This window comes from Protobothrops mucrosquamatus, unplaced genomic scaffold (assembly GCF_001527695.2).
Source record: "Protobothrops mucrosquamatus isolate PMUCROS unplaced genomic scaffold, P.Mucros_1.0 scaffold1835, whole genome shotgun sequence".
Classification (NCBI taxonomy): Eukaryota; Metazoa; Chordata; class Lepidosauria; order Squamata; family Viperidae; genus Protobothrops; species Protobothrops mucrosquamatus.
The window spans coordinates 153,949-169,635 of record NW_015387967.1 but is presented as its reverse complement, the minus strand read 5'-3'; the positions used below and the strand labels follow the sequence as shown (position 1 = coordinate 169,635).

The window sequence follows — 15,687 nt, the reverse complement described above, 5'->3', positions numbered from 1 at the left end:
TTCACTCAGATGCTTCTGATTTTTTTTTTATCACTACAGCGGGGTGATCCGAGGGCCCTTGCGAGTCACCCCAAACATCTCAGCTTTGCAAAATCAAAATTATTTGCCAGCCTACATTGAAAAATAATACAATATTAAAATTCATTTATTTATAGTTCGTATTACTTAACCACCTTATCTCCCTCCCGTTGAATAATTGTGAGACACAGTAATAGCAGCAAATGCATGCTTTAGTGTTTAATACGGTAAATATCAATAAATTTAACCCATACAATGAAAAGTACTTTGGGGATAGTCTGTGATTTAAAGGTGAAAGGGGGAAATAAAGATTCAAACACTGCACTAGTGCTTTGTCTCTTCATCTGCAGTGTCATTTAAAAAAAAATACAAAATTAAATACAATAACAGATTCTATAGCTTGAAAACCCGTTGTGGTACAATCTATCCCAACTCAAGCCCTCTCTCTATAAATACGGACTTCAATTCCCAGAATCCTCTAAGCATCCATGGTGCTTGGGGAATTCTGGGAGTTGTTTTATTCCCTGTAGAGAGAATATAGACTGGGAAAAAGTGCTTTAATACTGGGATATGTTATAGAATTCTCCTTCTAGCAGACAAGCCACCACCAAATGCCGGAATGTCATCATCTTAGCTATAATTTAATTAAGGCAATTTTGTGTGTCTCCATTTGTGTGTCTCCTGGACCACTGTTCACAACCAGGAATGGTGGGTGGGCCTCAAAAGGTTGTGTATCTTTATCAAGCGAAGAACTGGGAATGAATTTGAAGAATTGGCAAACACCCTGCCAGTTTGTCAGGATGCTGATTTAACAGCTAAATAGCTTATGTAAAGATGTAATGTAATGTGGATGATGCAATAATAGGAATGACTCAGCAGGTGTGTGTATCCCTTTAAGAGTATGAGTATAAAAGGGAAGTTTTTTGCTGGAATCTTTCTCTCTCGTCCTTTTGACTGCTGTAATTGCTGTATATTGGAGTTTGCTGTTTCACCATGTGAATGCATTTTGTTCCTAGTGTATATTTGTAGATAGTGTGCAATATAACCCACATTTAATACAAACCACTGTTTATTGTATTTACTTCTGGGTTACCTCAGCACGGGAATTTTAAAGAGATGTGGACTTCAACTCCCAGAATTCCCCAGCGAGCAACGCTGGCTGGAGAATTCTGGGAGTTGAAGTCCATAATCTGAGAAACACTGTTCTGTGCTTAATAAAGCAGCATTTCCCCCCGACTTCTGCATTAAGCCAAGAAGGCGGACATGATAGGTTAAATCAGGGTTTCTCAAAGTTGGTAACTTTAGGACATGTGGACTTCAATTCCCAGAATTCCTCAGCCAGCCATGTCTCTCTGTCTTAAAAGCTGCCACCCTTTAAGAAACACCCAACTTTCCTTGATTCTTGGAAGGTTTTGGCAATGAGAAACAAGGATTTCAAAATTATCTCCCTGTCTTGTGGCGAGATTGGCAGGCAGGAAGAAGAAAGCAATCTGGACATTTCAAATTTTATTCTGCGATATTTATTGTGCGCTGTTTTTCAATTTTCTGCAAATCATGTGGCCGTCCTCACCGCCTCCTCAGTCTTCGCTGAACTTGGTCAGCACCCACCGGCGGTTCTGAATGATTTCTTGCAGCTGCGTGTATTCTTTGACTAACTCCTCAAATTCCGGCCCGAGGATCTCGTAATTCGAAAGGATATCACGCGAAGTGGCCAGGTCTAGTTCTTCTTGGCTCAGGCTGGCCTGCAGTTTGTCCCTGGAGAAGAATGAAAAGAACGGATAAAACGTGCCCAGGTGGTCCTCAAACTTACGCCAATTCACTTAGCGACCGCTCGAGATGACAACACACTGGAAAAAGTGCGACTCGTGGCAGTTTTTCACACTGACGGCCCGTGCAGCATCCCCGTGGTTGCGTGATCAAAATTCAGATGCTTGGCAACTGGCACGGACTTATGACGGTGGTTGTGTCCCCCGGGGTCACGTGATTCCCCCTTTTGCGACTTCTCTGACAAGCAAGGGAAGCCAGAGTCACTTAACAACCATGTTTACTAATTGTAACAACTGCAGTGATTCACTTAACAATGGTGGCGAGAAAGGTCGTAATAACGGGGCAAAACCCACTTAAACACTGTCTCAGCCACAGAAATTTTGAACTCAACTGCGGTCGTAAATTGAGGACTGCCTGCATTTCACTTCTACTACACTCGTAGGACCTTCTGGATTCTCGCCTCAGTGCGCCATAGTCATTTTTTCCCCCTCCCAAGCTATGCAGAAACATCACGATTGTTGGAATTGGGGATGTCTAGTTTAATGAAGAGAAGGACGAGGGGGGACATGACAGCAGTGTTCCAGTATCTCAGGGGCTGCCCCAAAGAAGAGGGAGTCAAGCTGTTCTCCAAAGTGCCTGAAGGCAGGACAAGAAGCAACGGATGGAAACTGATCAAGGAGAGAAGCAACCTGGAACTAAGGAGAAACTTCCTGACAGTCAGAACAATTAACCAGTGGAACAACCGGCCTCCAGAAGCAGTGAATGCTCCAACACTGGAAGTTTTTAAGAAGAGACTGGACAGCCATTTGTCTGAAATGGTATAGGGTTTCCTGCCTGAGCAGGAGGTTGGACTAGATGACCTCCAAGGTCCCTTCCAACTCTGTTATTCAGTTAAATCTAGGCAGGGCCATAGAGAAGGTTTCTGTGTCCCAACCAAGTCCCTTCCAACTCTGTTGTTCTATTCTGTCCTGTTCTGTTCCTTTCTGTTCCATTCCATTCCATTCCATATTTTCTCTTCTCTTCTCTTCCATTCCTTCCATATATTCTATTCTATTCTATTCTATTCTATTCCATTCCATATTTTCTCTTCTCTTCTCTTCCATTCCTTCCATATATTCTATTCTATTCTATTCCATTCCATTCCATATTTTCTCTTCTCTTCTCTTCCATTCCTTCCATATATTCTATTCTATTCTATTCTATTCTATTCTATTCTATTCTATTCTATTCTATTCCATTCCATATTTTCTCTTCTCTTCTCTTCCATTCCTTCCATATATTCTATTCTATTCTATTCCATTCCATATTTTCTCTTCTCTTCTCTTCTCTTCCATTTCTTCCATATATTCTATTCTATTCTATTCTATTCTATTCTATTCTATTCTATGCTGTTCAGCTCACCTCATTATCCGATGCACGTTCACCACCTCAGGTGTGTAAGTGTCCAACAGGATCTTCACTTCCTCAAACCTAGAAGAAGCAAAATAGTTGGGAGTGAGATTGATAGATACCAACTTTCTCTTCCTATCAGAAAAAAAGTATCTTTTGCCAGCAATCGGTCTATCTCAGACATGTCAAACACAAGGCCCGGGGGCCGGATGCGTCCCGCGAAGTGGTTTCATGTGGCCCGCGAAGCCATCCTGGAAACAATGAGGGAATGGCCCCCGCTGCCTTGACCCCGGCCCTGGCCCGGCCGGGAGCCAATGTACAATTTTGTGGTGGCCATCTATGCTGAAACGCATTCATTCTTAGCTCCACAAGGCCGTCCGGATACAGCGAGGAACCAGCCCCTGCCGCGTCGGCCCCGTCCCCTGGGTGCATGCTGGGCAGGTGTCACCCTTTGTGAGGAATGAAGAAATGCACCATCGCCTGGAAGTGGCCAGCAAATGGCCCTTGCCTACTTCACCTATCCGGCTTGATGGGCTCTGCTCCGGTCCCACCCCTTTCTGCCGGAGACCCTCAGATCTGTCCCACTCCTGCCCAGGCCCCCACAGGCACCCTTGACGCGAATGATGTAGGGCTGGCCACGCCCACCCAGAAGGCCACACCCACTCCATCCACGCCCACCCAGTAGGCCACCCCCCCTGGCCACCACCCCCCGAGGGCAACCGCAATGCTATTATTGAGTGTTTTGATAGGGAAAATTGGCGTTAGGAGTCGGCAGGTTTTTTTTTTGCCTTCCCATTCGAGAAAGGAGCTCACCGTATCTTGAGAAGCATAGCGCTGCATTTAATCTCCAGATACAGGGTGTTGAGCTGGTCCAGTTCGGATTGGACCCCGAGGCGAAACTCACGAGCAAAGCGTTTCAATAGGCCTAAACAACGCAACAGGACCTGGAACAAACAGGAACAACAATGCAGAGGCAAATAATAATAATAATAATAATAATAATAATAATAATAATAGTAATAATAGTAATAATAGTAATAATAGTAATAATAGTAATAATAGTAATAATAATATAATAATAATAATAATAAAGTTGGAAGGGACCTTGGAGTCATCTAGTCCAAGCCCCTATACCATTTCAGACAAATGGCTGTCCAGTCTCTTCTTAAAAACTTCCAGTGTTGGAGCATTCACAGTTCCTGGAGGCAGGTTGTTCCACTGGTTAATTGTTCTCACTGTCAGGAAGCTTCTCCTTAGTTCCAGGTTGCTTCTCTCTTTGGTTAGTTTCCCTCTGTTGCTTCTTGTCCTGCCTTCAGGCGCCTTGGAAAATAGCTTGACTCCCTCTTCTTTGTGGCAGCCCCTGAGATATTGGAAGACTGCTATCATGTCCCCCCTCGTCCTTCTCTTCATTAAACTAGACATACCAAATTCCAGCAGCCGTTCCTTATATGCTTTAGCCTCCAGTCCCCTAATCATCTTTGTTGCTCTTCTCTGTACTCTTTCTAGAGGCCATCGCAAAGGAAGTTATTGTACGCCTCCAGAGATGGATCATCCTTGCACAGACCTATCAGGGGTGACGACTGCATTCTTTCCCTGGATTGGCAGTCTCTTCTCAGAATAATTCAGGCCTTAGTGGCTTCCTGTCAACCAGTTCGGTGTAGTGGCTAAGCGCTGGGCCTTTCACTCGGAGACGGGGAGTTCTAGTCCTGCCTTAGCCTATTAAAGTCAGCTGGGTGCCTTTGAGCCAATCACCAGGAGATGATAGTTCTAGTTCCTCCTTAGGCATGTAAGTGGCTGGGTGTCTTGGGGTCAATCACCAGGAGATGGTGAGTTCTAGTTCTGCCTTAGCCATTAAAGACAGCTGGGTGACTTTGGGCCAATCACCAGGAGATGATAGTGGCTGGGTGTCCTGGGGTCAATCACCAGGAGATGGTGAATTCTAGTTCTGCCTTAGCCATCAAAGACAGCTGGGTGACTTTGGGCCAATCACCAGGAGATGAAAGTTCTAGTTCCTCCTTAGGCATGTAAGTGGCTGGGTGTCCTGGGGTCAATCACCAGGAGATGGTGAGTTCTAGTTCTGCCTTAGCCATCAAAGACAGCTGGGTGACTTTGGGCCAATCACCAGGAGATGATAGTGGCTGGGTGTCTTGGGGTCAATCACCAGGAGATGGTGAATTCTAGTTCTACCTTAGCCATTAAAGACAGCTGGGTGACTTTGGGTCAATCACCAGGAGATGATAATTCTAGTTCTTCCTTAGGCATTTAAGTGGCTGGGTGTCTTGGGGTCAATCACCAGGAGACTGGGAATTCTAGTCCCACCTTAAGCATGAAAGCCAACTGATGACTTTGGGCCAAATCACCGGGAGATGGTGAGTTCTAGCCCTGGTTTAGGCATGAGCTGGCTGCATGACTTTGGGCTAATCGCCAGGAGACAGTGAGTTATAGTCCCATCTTAACCATGAAAGACAGCTGGGTGACTTTATTGCCCATTCTTCTCCATCTGCTCCACAGAGTTGTTATCGTACAGAAAATGGAGGGGGGAGAATTAGGTTGGCGTGGCGTTGAGCTGACCAACGAGAAAGACGTGAATACATGACTGAACTGTTTCAACGTGCTGTACACAGAGCTGCTTTTGAAGCTCACAACTAGGAGTAATTTATTTATTAGTTGTGTTTATAGACTGCTGCAATGCTAGAGAACCTAGTTAGAAATGCCTCAGTATTTCCATCTAATACCTCTGCTATGTGAACCGTACAAAGTTAATAGTGAGGTTCTAGGTGCAAAGAGAGTCACTCAGCACCCGAAGTGGTAAAAAAACAGGAGGAGGAGAAAGAGAAGGAGAAAGAGAAGGAGAAGAAAGAAAAAGAGGAAGAGGAAGAATAGAATAGAATAGAACAACAGGAAAGAATAGAATAGAATAGAATAGAATAGAATAGAATAGAATAGAATAGAATAGAATAGAATAGAATAGAACAACAGCAAAGAATAGAATAGAATAGAATAGAATAATAACGGAATTATCTGGAATAGAATAGAATAGAATTACAGAATAGAATAGAATTACAGAATAGAATGGAATGGAATGGAATGGAATGGAATAGAATAGAATAGAATAGAATAGAATAGAATAGAATAGAATAGAATAATAACGGAATGATCTGGAATAGAATAGAATAGAATTACGGGATAGAATAGAATAGAATTACAGAATAGAATAGAATAGAATAGAATAGAATTGAATTACGGGATAGAATAGAATAGAATAACGGGATAGAATAGAATAGAATTACAGAATAGAATAGAAATAGAATAGAATTACGGGATAGAATAGAATTACAGAATAGAATAGAATAGAATTACGGGATAGAATAGAATTACAGAATAGAATAGAATAGAATAGAATAGAATAGAATAGAATAGCTGGAAGGGACTTTGGGGGTCTTCTAGTCCAGAGGTCCCCAACCTTTGGGGCACCAGGGACTGGTTCGGTGGAGAGAGGTTTCTCCGCGGACCGGAGGGTAAGTGGTTTTGTGTGCTGCCTGCATCCCATGGATGGGGCTTTGCTTGTTTGTGTGAACTGGTTGCTGGTATGCCGTGGCCCGGTACTGGTCCATGGACTGAGCGTTGGGGACCCATGTTCCAGTCCAGCCCCCCGCTCAAGCAGGAGAACTTATACCATTTCAGACAAGTGACTGTCTAGTCTCTTCTTAAAAATCTGCAGTGATGGAGCGGCCACGATTTCTGAAGGCAAGCTGTTCCACTTGCCTTTAGGAGGAGGAGGAGAAATAAGAAATAGAAAGAGGAGGAGGAGGAGGAGGAGGAGAAAGAGAAGGAGGAGGAGGAGAAAGAGAAAGAAAAAAGGAGAAAGAGAAAGAAAGAGGAAGATTAGGAAGAGGAGGAGGAGAAAAAGAGAAAGAGAAAGGAAGAGAAAGGAGGAGGAGGAGAAAGAGAAAGAAAAAAGAGAAAAGAAAGAGAAAGAGAAAGAGAAAGAAAGAGGAGGAGAAAGAGAAAGAGGAAGAGGAGGAGAAAGAGAAAGAAAGAGAAAAAGAAAAAGAGAAAGAGGAAGAGGAAGAGAAAGAGGAGAAAAAGAAAGAGAAAGAGGAGGAGAAAGAGAAAGAGGAGGAAGAGGAGGAGGAGAAAGAGAAAGAAAGAGAAAAAGAAAAAGAGAAAGAGAGGAAGAGGAAGAGAAAGAGAAGAAAAAGAAAGAGAAAGAGAAAGAGGAGGAGGAGAAAGAAAGAGAAAGAGGAAGAGAAAGAGGAGGAGGAGAAAAAGAGAAAGAGGAGGAGGAGGAGGAGGAGGAGGAGGAGAACTGAGGGGTCCTTGGTGCTCCCTGAGCTTGGCTTGTTTCCTTGCAGACGTTTCATGACCCAACCAGGGAACATCATCAGTGCTAGAAGGGAGTGGGGATTATGGAGAGAGGAGGAGGAGGAGGACTGTGGCGTCCTTGTTGCTCTCTGAGCTTGGTGGTTTCCTCGCAGACATTTCATGACCCAACTAGGGATCATCATCAGTGCTAGAAGGAAAGGGTTGCAGAGAGGAGGAGAGGAAGAGGAGGGTGGCTGTTGGGTCATTGGTGCTAGGAGGAGCAGGAGGAGGAGGAGGAGGAGGAGGAAGCTGATGGTGGTGGTGGTGGTGAAGGTGCTGACCTAGCAACCAGGCGACAGTGAGTTCTAGTCCCACGTTAAACATGGAAAAACCAGCGAGGTGACCTTGGGCCACTCAGCCTCTCAACCCAGCCTACCTCGCAGAGCTCTTGTGGGTAAAACTGTCGCGGGAGGAAGGAGCCGTATTGGATTGGTTTGCCCGCCTTGAGTTATTATAAGCCCTCCTAAAAGCGGGATTCAAACCCCCGAATCAAATCAAATCAAATCAAATCAACGTATGCAGCCGATGAAACGAGAACTTCAGCCTTTCGGCACAATTCGTTGAGGTGGGTACAGCTGCTGCCAGATTCCCGACCGAGGTTGGGGGTGGGGAGGGGGGGAAATTCCACAGCAAGGATTGCAGAAGCAAAAGATACTTTATCTGGGATCAAACTATCGCGGCCCTTTCCCAAAAAACCCGCAAACAGGTTTATTTTAGAGACAGAACGTTTGCGCCGCTGTTTGAAAAGCTTATCCTAATCTCAGGAATTGCAAAAGTCTAGACAGAGGAAATGGGGGCTTCTATCCTGAGCAGAACGGATACCTGGTGGACGGACCAATAATTTCTACCTGGGGATAAACGGCTTTTTGCTGTTCCAGACATCCGGTCAGTTCTTGGTGGTCAGTTCTGGCCTCCTTCAAATGCTGCTTCTCTGTGGCGAGGCTCTCGGCCAGGGCGCCCAGCATAATCGTCTGGGCTGCGGCTCCCACGTTATCTTCAAAAAGCAAATTCAGAGAGGTCAGAGGAACAGACTCACAAGAGTTGGAAGGGACCTGGGGGGGGGGTCATCTAGTCCAACCCCCTGCTCAAGCCGGAGACTCTAGTCCGGAGGGGTGTCTTCCAACTTGGCCCTTTTAGGACTTGTGGACTTCAACTCCCAGAATTCCTCAGCCAAATTCTGGGAGCTGAAGTCCACAAGTCATCAAAGGGCCAAGTTGGAAGAGCCCTGCTTGTGGACTTCAACTCCCAGAATTCCTCAGCCAGGCACACTGGCTGAGGAATTCTGGGAATTGAAGTCCACAAGTCTTAAAGTTGCCACGTTTGAAGACCCCTGTCCTTGACTTACGACGATTAATTTAGTGACAATCGTTTCTCGGTGACAACAGCACTGAAAAAAAATTGACTTAAACCCATTTTTCACACAACTCTCGCAGTATCCCCACGGTCACATGATCAATCTTTGGACGCTTGGCAACTGACTTGTTCTTAGGACTGTTGCAGTGTCCCGGGGGGTCACGTGATCCCGTTTTGTGATGTTCTGACCAGCAAAGTCAATGGGGAATCCAGATTCACTTAATGACCGTGTGACTCACTTAACAAGTGAGTCACTTAACTGTTACGTGAATCACGTGCAGTGATTCACGTAACAGTTGTGGCCAGGAAAGATTGTGTAAAATGGGGCGAAACTCCCTTAACGTCAGTCTCGCTTATTAACGGAAATGTTGGGCCAGGCACGCTGGCTGAGGAATTCTGGGAGCTGAAGTCCACAAGTCATCAAAGGGCCAAGTTTGAAGACCCCTGATTTATACAATGTCACACAAAAGGCTGTCTAACTCTTTTCTTAAAAACCTCCAGGGATCCAGTAACAAAGATGATTAGGGGGCTGGAGGCTAAAAGATGTGAAGAACAGGAGTGGGAACATGGTGACAGAATAACAGAGTTGGAGTTGGAAGGGACCTTGGAGGTCTTCTAGTCCAACCCCCTGCTCAAGCAGGAGACCCTATACCATTTCAGACAAATGGCTGTCCAATCTCTTCTTAAAACCCTCTAGTGATGGAGCACCCACAACTTCTGGTGGCAAGCTGTTCCACTGGTTGATTGTTCTTAACGTCAGCAAATTTCTCCTCAGTTCCAGGTTGCTTCTCTCCTTGACTAGTTTCCATCTGTTGCTTCTTGCCCTGCCTTCTGGTGCTTTGGAGAATAGCTTGATTGTCCCCTGATCATCTTTGTTGCTCTTCTCTGCACTCTTTCTAGAATCTCAACATCTTTTTTACATCGTGGTGACCAAAACTGGATGCAGTATTTAACTGATTGTCCACTAGAACTCCGAGATCCCTCTCACAGTTGCTACTATTGAGCTAGGTTTCACCTAATCCAGGGGTAGGCAACCTTGGCTCTTTTATGTCTCGTGGACTTCAATTCCCAGAATTCCTGAGCCAGCCATGCTGAGGGGAAAGGGAGAGCGTCCAAATTTTGATCACATGACCAAGGGCAGGGGTAGGCAACCTTGGCTCGTGGACTTCAACTCCCAGAATTCCTGAGTCAGCATACCTGACTCAGGAATTCTGGGAGTTGAAGTCCACGAGTCATAAAAGAGCCAAGGTTGCCTACCCATGACCTAATCGGTACCTGTACATTTAATTTTTCTTGTCGGTTTAAAACCAATCCCGGCAAACTGCAAATCCCAGCCTGCACTCTCGGCTCCCAACAACTTGTATTCTCTTTCTCCAGGCCACCCCAATATACTGCAAATTCCAAATTTACCACTTTCCGGACGATAGTAACCGAGAACATCCAAACATTTGGCCTTCAGAAGCTTCTCTACCTTGGCTGGGAGATGTTTGTGCACTTGTTCCAGGTCCTAGAGAAAGACAGAAAGAGAAATATATTCCTTTCTCTGACAAATTTCGATTATTACCTGTTGTCTCCAGGATTACAGCTAGTCCTATACTTGCCGAGCCCAAAATTTCTGTTGATAAGCGAGACGGACGTTAAGAGAGTTTCGCCCCATTTTACACAACTTTTCCTGGCCACAGCTGTTAAGTGAATCACTGCATTGTTAAATTAGGAACACAGTCGTTAAGTGAATCTGGATTCCCCATTGACTTTCCTGTCAGAATGTCGCAAAAGGGGATCACGTGACCCCCCGGGACACTGCAACGGTCGTAAGAACAAGTCAGTTGCCAAGCGTCCGAAGATTGATCATGTGACCATGGGGATACTGCGAGAGTTGTGTGAAAAATGGCTATAAGTCACTTTTTTTCAGTGCTGTTGTCACTGAGAAACGATTTGTCACTAAATCAATCGTCGTAAGTCAAGGACAGGGGTCTTCCAACTTGGCAACTTTAAGACTTGTGGACTTCAACTCCCAGAATTCCTCAGCCAGCATGCCTGGCTGAGGAATTCTGGGAGTTGAAGTCCACAAGCAGGGCTCTTCCAACGTGGCCCTTTTATGACTTGTGGACTTCAATTCCCAGAATTCCTCAGCCAGCCCTGAGGGCTGGCTGAGGAATTCTGGGAGTTGAAGTCCACAAGTCTTAAAGTTGCCAAGGTTTGAAGACCCCTGGCCATGGACTACCTGTATGAGGGATGTTACTGTGTAGACCCTGTTCCTCTGCGCAGAATTAAACATGAACAATGAGTCTTTTGACATTACAAGCAGACCTCAACATACAACCGTAACAGAGCCTGTCCACCACGGTCGTAAATCGAAACAGTCGCAAAATGAGTCAGTCATGTGACTGACCTGATATTTTTTCCCCCTTTTTGAGGGGGGCCATTAAACGAATCTGCGGTCGTTAAGCAAACTAACAGTTCACTATGAACAATTCACTATGTCAATTTTTGGCAAAACCAATGTAAAAACTCGATCACGTGATCCTTGGGACGCTGCAAATGGCTGCAAATGGCAGCCATCTTGTCAACTGCCTGAAGTTTGGTCATGTGACCGTGGAGACCCGACCGTCAGAACTTTGAATCCAGATTATAAGTAACCCGGAAGTAGATCTGTCATATTTTTCGTTGTAAATTGAGGATTAGGTCCACATTGTAGCTATCTCGGTCCCTAAATAGGAGTGAAGCTCCAGCAGGGAATATTATACGCAGTTCTTGAGTTACAACAGTTCATTTAATGACTGTTTGAAGTTAAAACGACACTACAGTAAATAAGTGACTTATGAGCATTTTTCACACTTTTAATCCCCGTGGTCACATGATCAAAATTTTGACGCTTGGCAACTGGCATGTACTCAGGACGGTTGTAGAGTCCCAGGGTCACGTGATCCCCTTTTGCAACCTTCTGACAAGCCAAATCAATGGCGGGGGGGAAGCCGGATCCACTTAACGACTGTGCTCCTCACTTAACAACTGTGGCGATTCACTTACGAACGGTGGCAAAGAAGGTCGTAAAATGGAGCAAAATTCACTTAAACCACGGTCTGACTTTGCAAACAGAAAATTTGGAATCCAGCTGTGGTCGTTAAGTTGAGGACTACACAGCAAGTTTATTTGCGCAGTTTCAACAGAACGGCCTCCCCGCAATTGATGGGGAAGGAACAGGTGGATCTTACTTGGTGACCCACAGGTGCTTTTTTTCAGGAGGCCACTTCTCATCCCAGGAACTTCTTCAGCTCTGACTGGATGGTGGGGAGTGGAAGGATTTATACTCCGGGATGGGGAAGGATATGACCGTCATCTATCTCCCGTCTACAACTTCAAGAAGCTTCTTCAGCTCTTTGATTGTCTGTTCCGACGGTTCTGAAGAACTGAAGAAGAACTGAAGAAGCTCCTGGGATGACAAGCGAAATGTCTTTAAAAAAAACAACAACAAGAAAGTCCAGTTGCCTCTTGAAAAAGCACCTGTGGGACAATCGTGACTCGGATGTCTGAGAAGCTCCATCGACATTTAGCCGTGCGCTTTGGGATGGACACCCTCCAAATGGTGCGGGAGGATGAACAGATTTCCAGAAAACATTTGTACTTCGGTTTGAGATGCAGACAACACGGACTCATCCCCAACAGCCTGGGTCTATCTTCAACAGTGAAGGGATCCAGGGCAGAAAATATCCTGCAGACAAGGCTCCATGTCCATTTGCACCGCTCAGGTGACCCTGAGGACACAGACAAACCTCCAAGTGGCCTCAACAATCACCTAAAAGAATACAAATGACCAGATGACTGCAAAGGAGTATAAATGACTGCAAAGGAGTAGTAACTGTGAGAGGGACCTCGGAGTCCTAGTGGACAATCACCTAAATAGGAGCCAGCCGTGTGCTGCAGCTGCCAAAAAGGCCAACACAGTTCTAGGCTGCATTAACAGAGGGATAGAATCAAGATCACGTGAAGTGTTAATACCACTTTACAATGCCTTGGTAAGGCCACACTTGGAATACGGCATCCAGTTTTGGTCACCGCGATGTAAAAAAGATGTTGAGACTCTAGAAAGAGTACAGAGAACAGCAACAAAGATGATTAGGGGACTGGAGGCTAAAGCATATAAGGAACGGCTGCTGGAATTGGGTATGTCTAGTTTAATGAAGAGAAGGACGAGGGGAGACAGGATAGTCGTGTTCCAATATCTCAGGGGCTGCCCCAAAGAAGAGGGAGTCAAGCTATTTTCCAAAGCGCCTGAAGGCAGGACAAGAAGCAACGGGTGGAAACTAATCAAGGAGAGAAGCAACCTAGAACTAAGGAGAAACTTCCTGACAGTTAGAAGAATTAACCAGTGGAACAACCTGCCTCCAGAAGCGGTGAATGCTCCAACACTGGAAGTTTTTAAGAAGAGACTGGACAGCCCTTTGTCCGAAATGGTGTAGGGTTTCCTGCCTGAGCAGGGGGTTGGACTCGATGACCTTCAAGGTCCCTTCCAACTTTACTACTATTATTATTATTATAAATCCTGCCATTCCCCCACCATCCAGTCAGAGCCGAAGAAGCTTCTTTTACGAGAAGCGAAACGTCTCCAAAGAAAAACAAGGAAGTCCATTGGCCTCGTGAAAAAAAAAGCAGCCAAATTTGGGACAACCGTGGAGGACTTGAGGACCCCCCCCCCACGGACCCTTACTTGGTGAGCAGGGAGATACTCCGTTAAATGACCCGGCTGCAGGCCTAAGACAGACGGACGGGCGTTTGGCAGGCAAGAATCCAGATCAAGCATCCGTTTCAACTCCGCTACCAGCAGTTGCTGTTCCAGGGTTTCCAGGAACTGAAGGCAGGAAAAGAAGATTTAGGGGGGGGGGGGAAAGAGAGAGATAAACCAACTTCAATCAACCAGAAACGTTCCCTCCAGAAAAAACACATTAAGCCAGTTTAAAAAAAGTCTGGCTGGCTGAGCCACCAGGGCAAAGACAAAGAAATCAGACCAAGCTTCCAGTGAATTGGCCGTTAGGTTCAACCGCAACGGGGGCCCTGGGTTCTGAGCGGCTTGTTTAATTATAATTAACGGCTGAGCCTGTTTTATGGTGGTTAGCTCGAAGCAAGAAGGAGCCCACCCCCCCCCCCCAGATTATATTTTTAGCCTCTCTTTTCTCTTGAGTGATTCAAGGGATGCTGGGGATGGCTGGGCCCTAATTTGATCCCAACAGCCGAGCGGGGCTGCAAGAGAACAACTGGATCAACGCGCCCTTCCACGGACCCTGTGTGACCTCAACTCAAAAGCCTATGGGTGGAAGAGAGGGTCGGTAGCTCAGGGTTGAACGGTGGGCCGTTTGACGCTCTCTGAGCCAGGTGCTTTTCTTGCAGACGTTTCATTACCAAAGTAGGTAACGTCATCGGCGCTGGAAGGGAAGTGGGGTTTGCGGAGAGGAGGAAGAAGAGGGGGAGGAGGATGGTGATGTCCCTGGTGCCCTTGGTTGTTATCTTGCAGGCATTTTGTTATTCAACTAGGAAACATCGGGTAGTACAAGGGAGTGAGGTTTGTGGAGGGGAGGAAGAGGAGGAGGAAGAGGAGGGGGAGAAGGAAGAGAAGGAGGAGGAAGAGGAGAGTAAGAAGAGGAGGAAGAGNGGATAAGGGGGAGGAAGGGGAGGAGAGGAGAAGAGGAAGGAGGAGGAGAAGGAAGAGGCGAGGAAGAGAAGAGGAAGAATAGGAGTGGAAAGAGGAGAAGGAAGAGGAGAGGAAGAGTAGGAGGAGGGGAGGAGGAGAAGGAAGAGGAGGAGGAGGAAGAGGAGGCAGGGAGGAGGAGGAGAATAAGAAGAGGAGGGGAAGAGGAGAGTAAGAGGAGGAGGGGAGAGGATAAGAATAAAGGGGAGGAGGGGGGGAGAAGAGAAAGAAGAGGAAGAGAGGAGAGGAAGAGGAAGAAGGGGGGAGGAGGACAAGGAGGAAGAGGGGAGGAGAGTAAGAAGAGGAGGAGGATAAGAATAAGGAGGAGGGGGAGAAGAGGAAGAGGAGGAGGAAGAGGAGGCGGGGAGGAGAGTAAGAGGAGGAGGAGGATAAGAATAAGGGGGAGGAGGGGGAGGAGAGGAGAAGAGGAGGAAGAGTGGGAGGAGGAGGAGAAGGAAGAGAGGAGAGGAAGAGGAAGAAGGGGGGAGGAGGACAAGGAGGAAGAGGAGGGGAGGAGAGTAAGAAGAGGAGGAGGATAAGAATAAGGAGGAGGGGGAGGAGAAGAGAAGAAGAAAAAGGAAGAGGAGGAGGAGGAGAAAAGGAACAGGAGGGGGAGCTTGGTTGTTTTCTTGAAGGCGTTACATCACCAAACTAGTTAACAGTGTCAGTGCTGCAAGGGAGTGGGGTTTTGCTGTCTGTTTACCCATTTTATATATATCTCAAAGTTCCTAATCAAGGAACCAGCAAGGACATCCTGCCAAAACTCACAGGGCAAGTCACTCATCGTCTGCTAGCCCTGATGACGTCACCTACTTCGGCAGCGAAACGTCTCCGGGAAGACCAGCAAGCTCAGAGAGCATCAAGGACCCCCCTCGATAGCTCATCTCTTGCACGACGACGGCCATTCCCTTCTTGGCTCCCGGTCGCATCGAAAGTGCTCCGAGCCTCCCTTTCTCCAAGGACACCCCATTTTTCACATCCCTTAGGAAAACCTCTCCTTTCCCTCAGGGTTTCCATCGTCTTCCAGGTCCTTTTTTCCCATTCTGCCTCCCGGGTTTATCGGCTGCTCTCCTCCTCTGCGCCGGACCCCTGGATCCCGCTTAACAGGATGT

At 46.4% G+C, this 15,687-nt stretch overlaps 1 protein-coding gene across 1 annotated transcript in view; it reads right to left on the bottom strand.

The window, feature by feature from the left end:
- Positions 1-1,528: 1,528 nt before the first annotated feature.
- The window catches only part of HAUS4 (HAUS augmin like complex subunit 4), a 21,698-nt gene continuing 7,539 nt past the window's right edge, over positions 1,529-15,687 (bottom strand). The window contains exons 5-10 of the mRNA XM_015823321.1: positions 13,601-13,741; positions 10,303-10,399; positions 8,388-8,533; positions 3,988-4,118; positions 3,187-3,255; positions 1,529-1,773 (exon numbers count right to left, since the gene is read on the bottom strand). Coding sequence (XP_015678807.1) covers positions 1,596-1,773; positions 3,187-3,255; positions 3,988-4,118; positions 8,388-8,533; positions 10,303-10,399; positions 13,601-13,741 — 762 coding nt within the window. The 3' untranslated portion in view covers positions 1,529-1,595. The remainder of the gene's footprint in view (positions 1,774-3,186; positions 3,256-3,987; positions 4,119-8,387; positions 8,534-10,302; positions 10,400-13,600; positions 13,742-15,687) is intronic.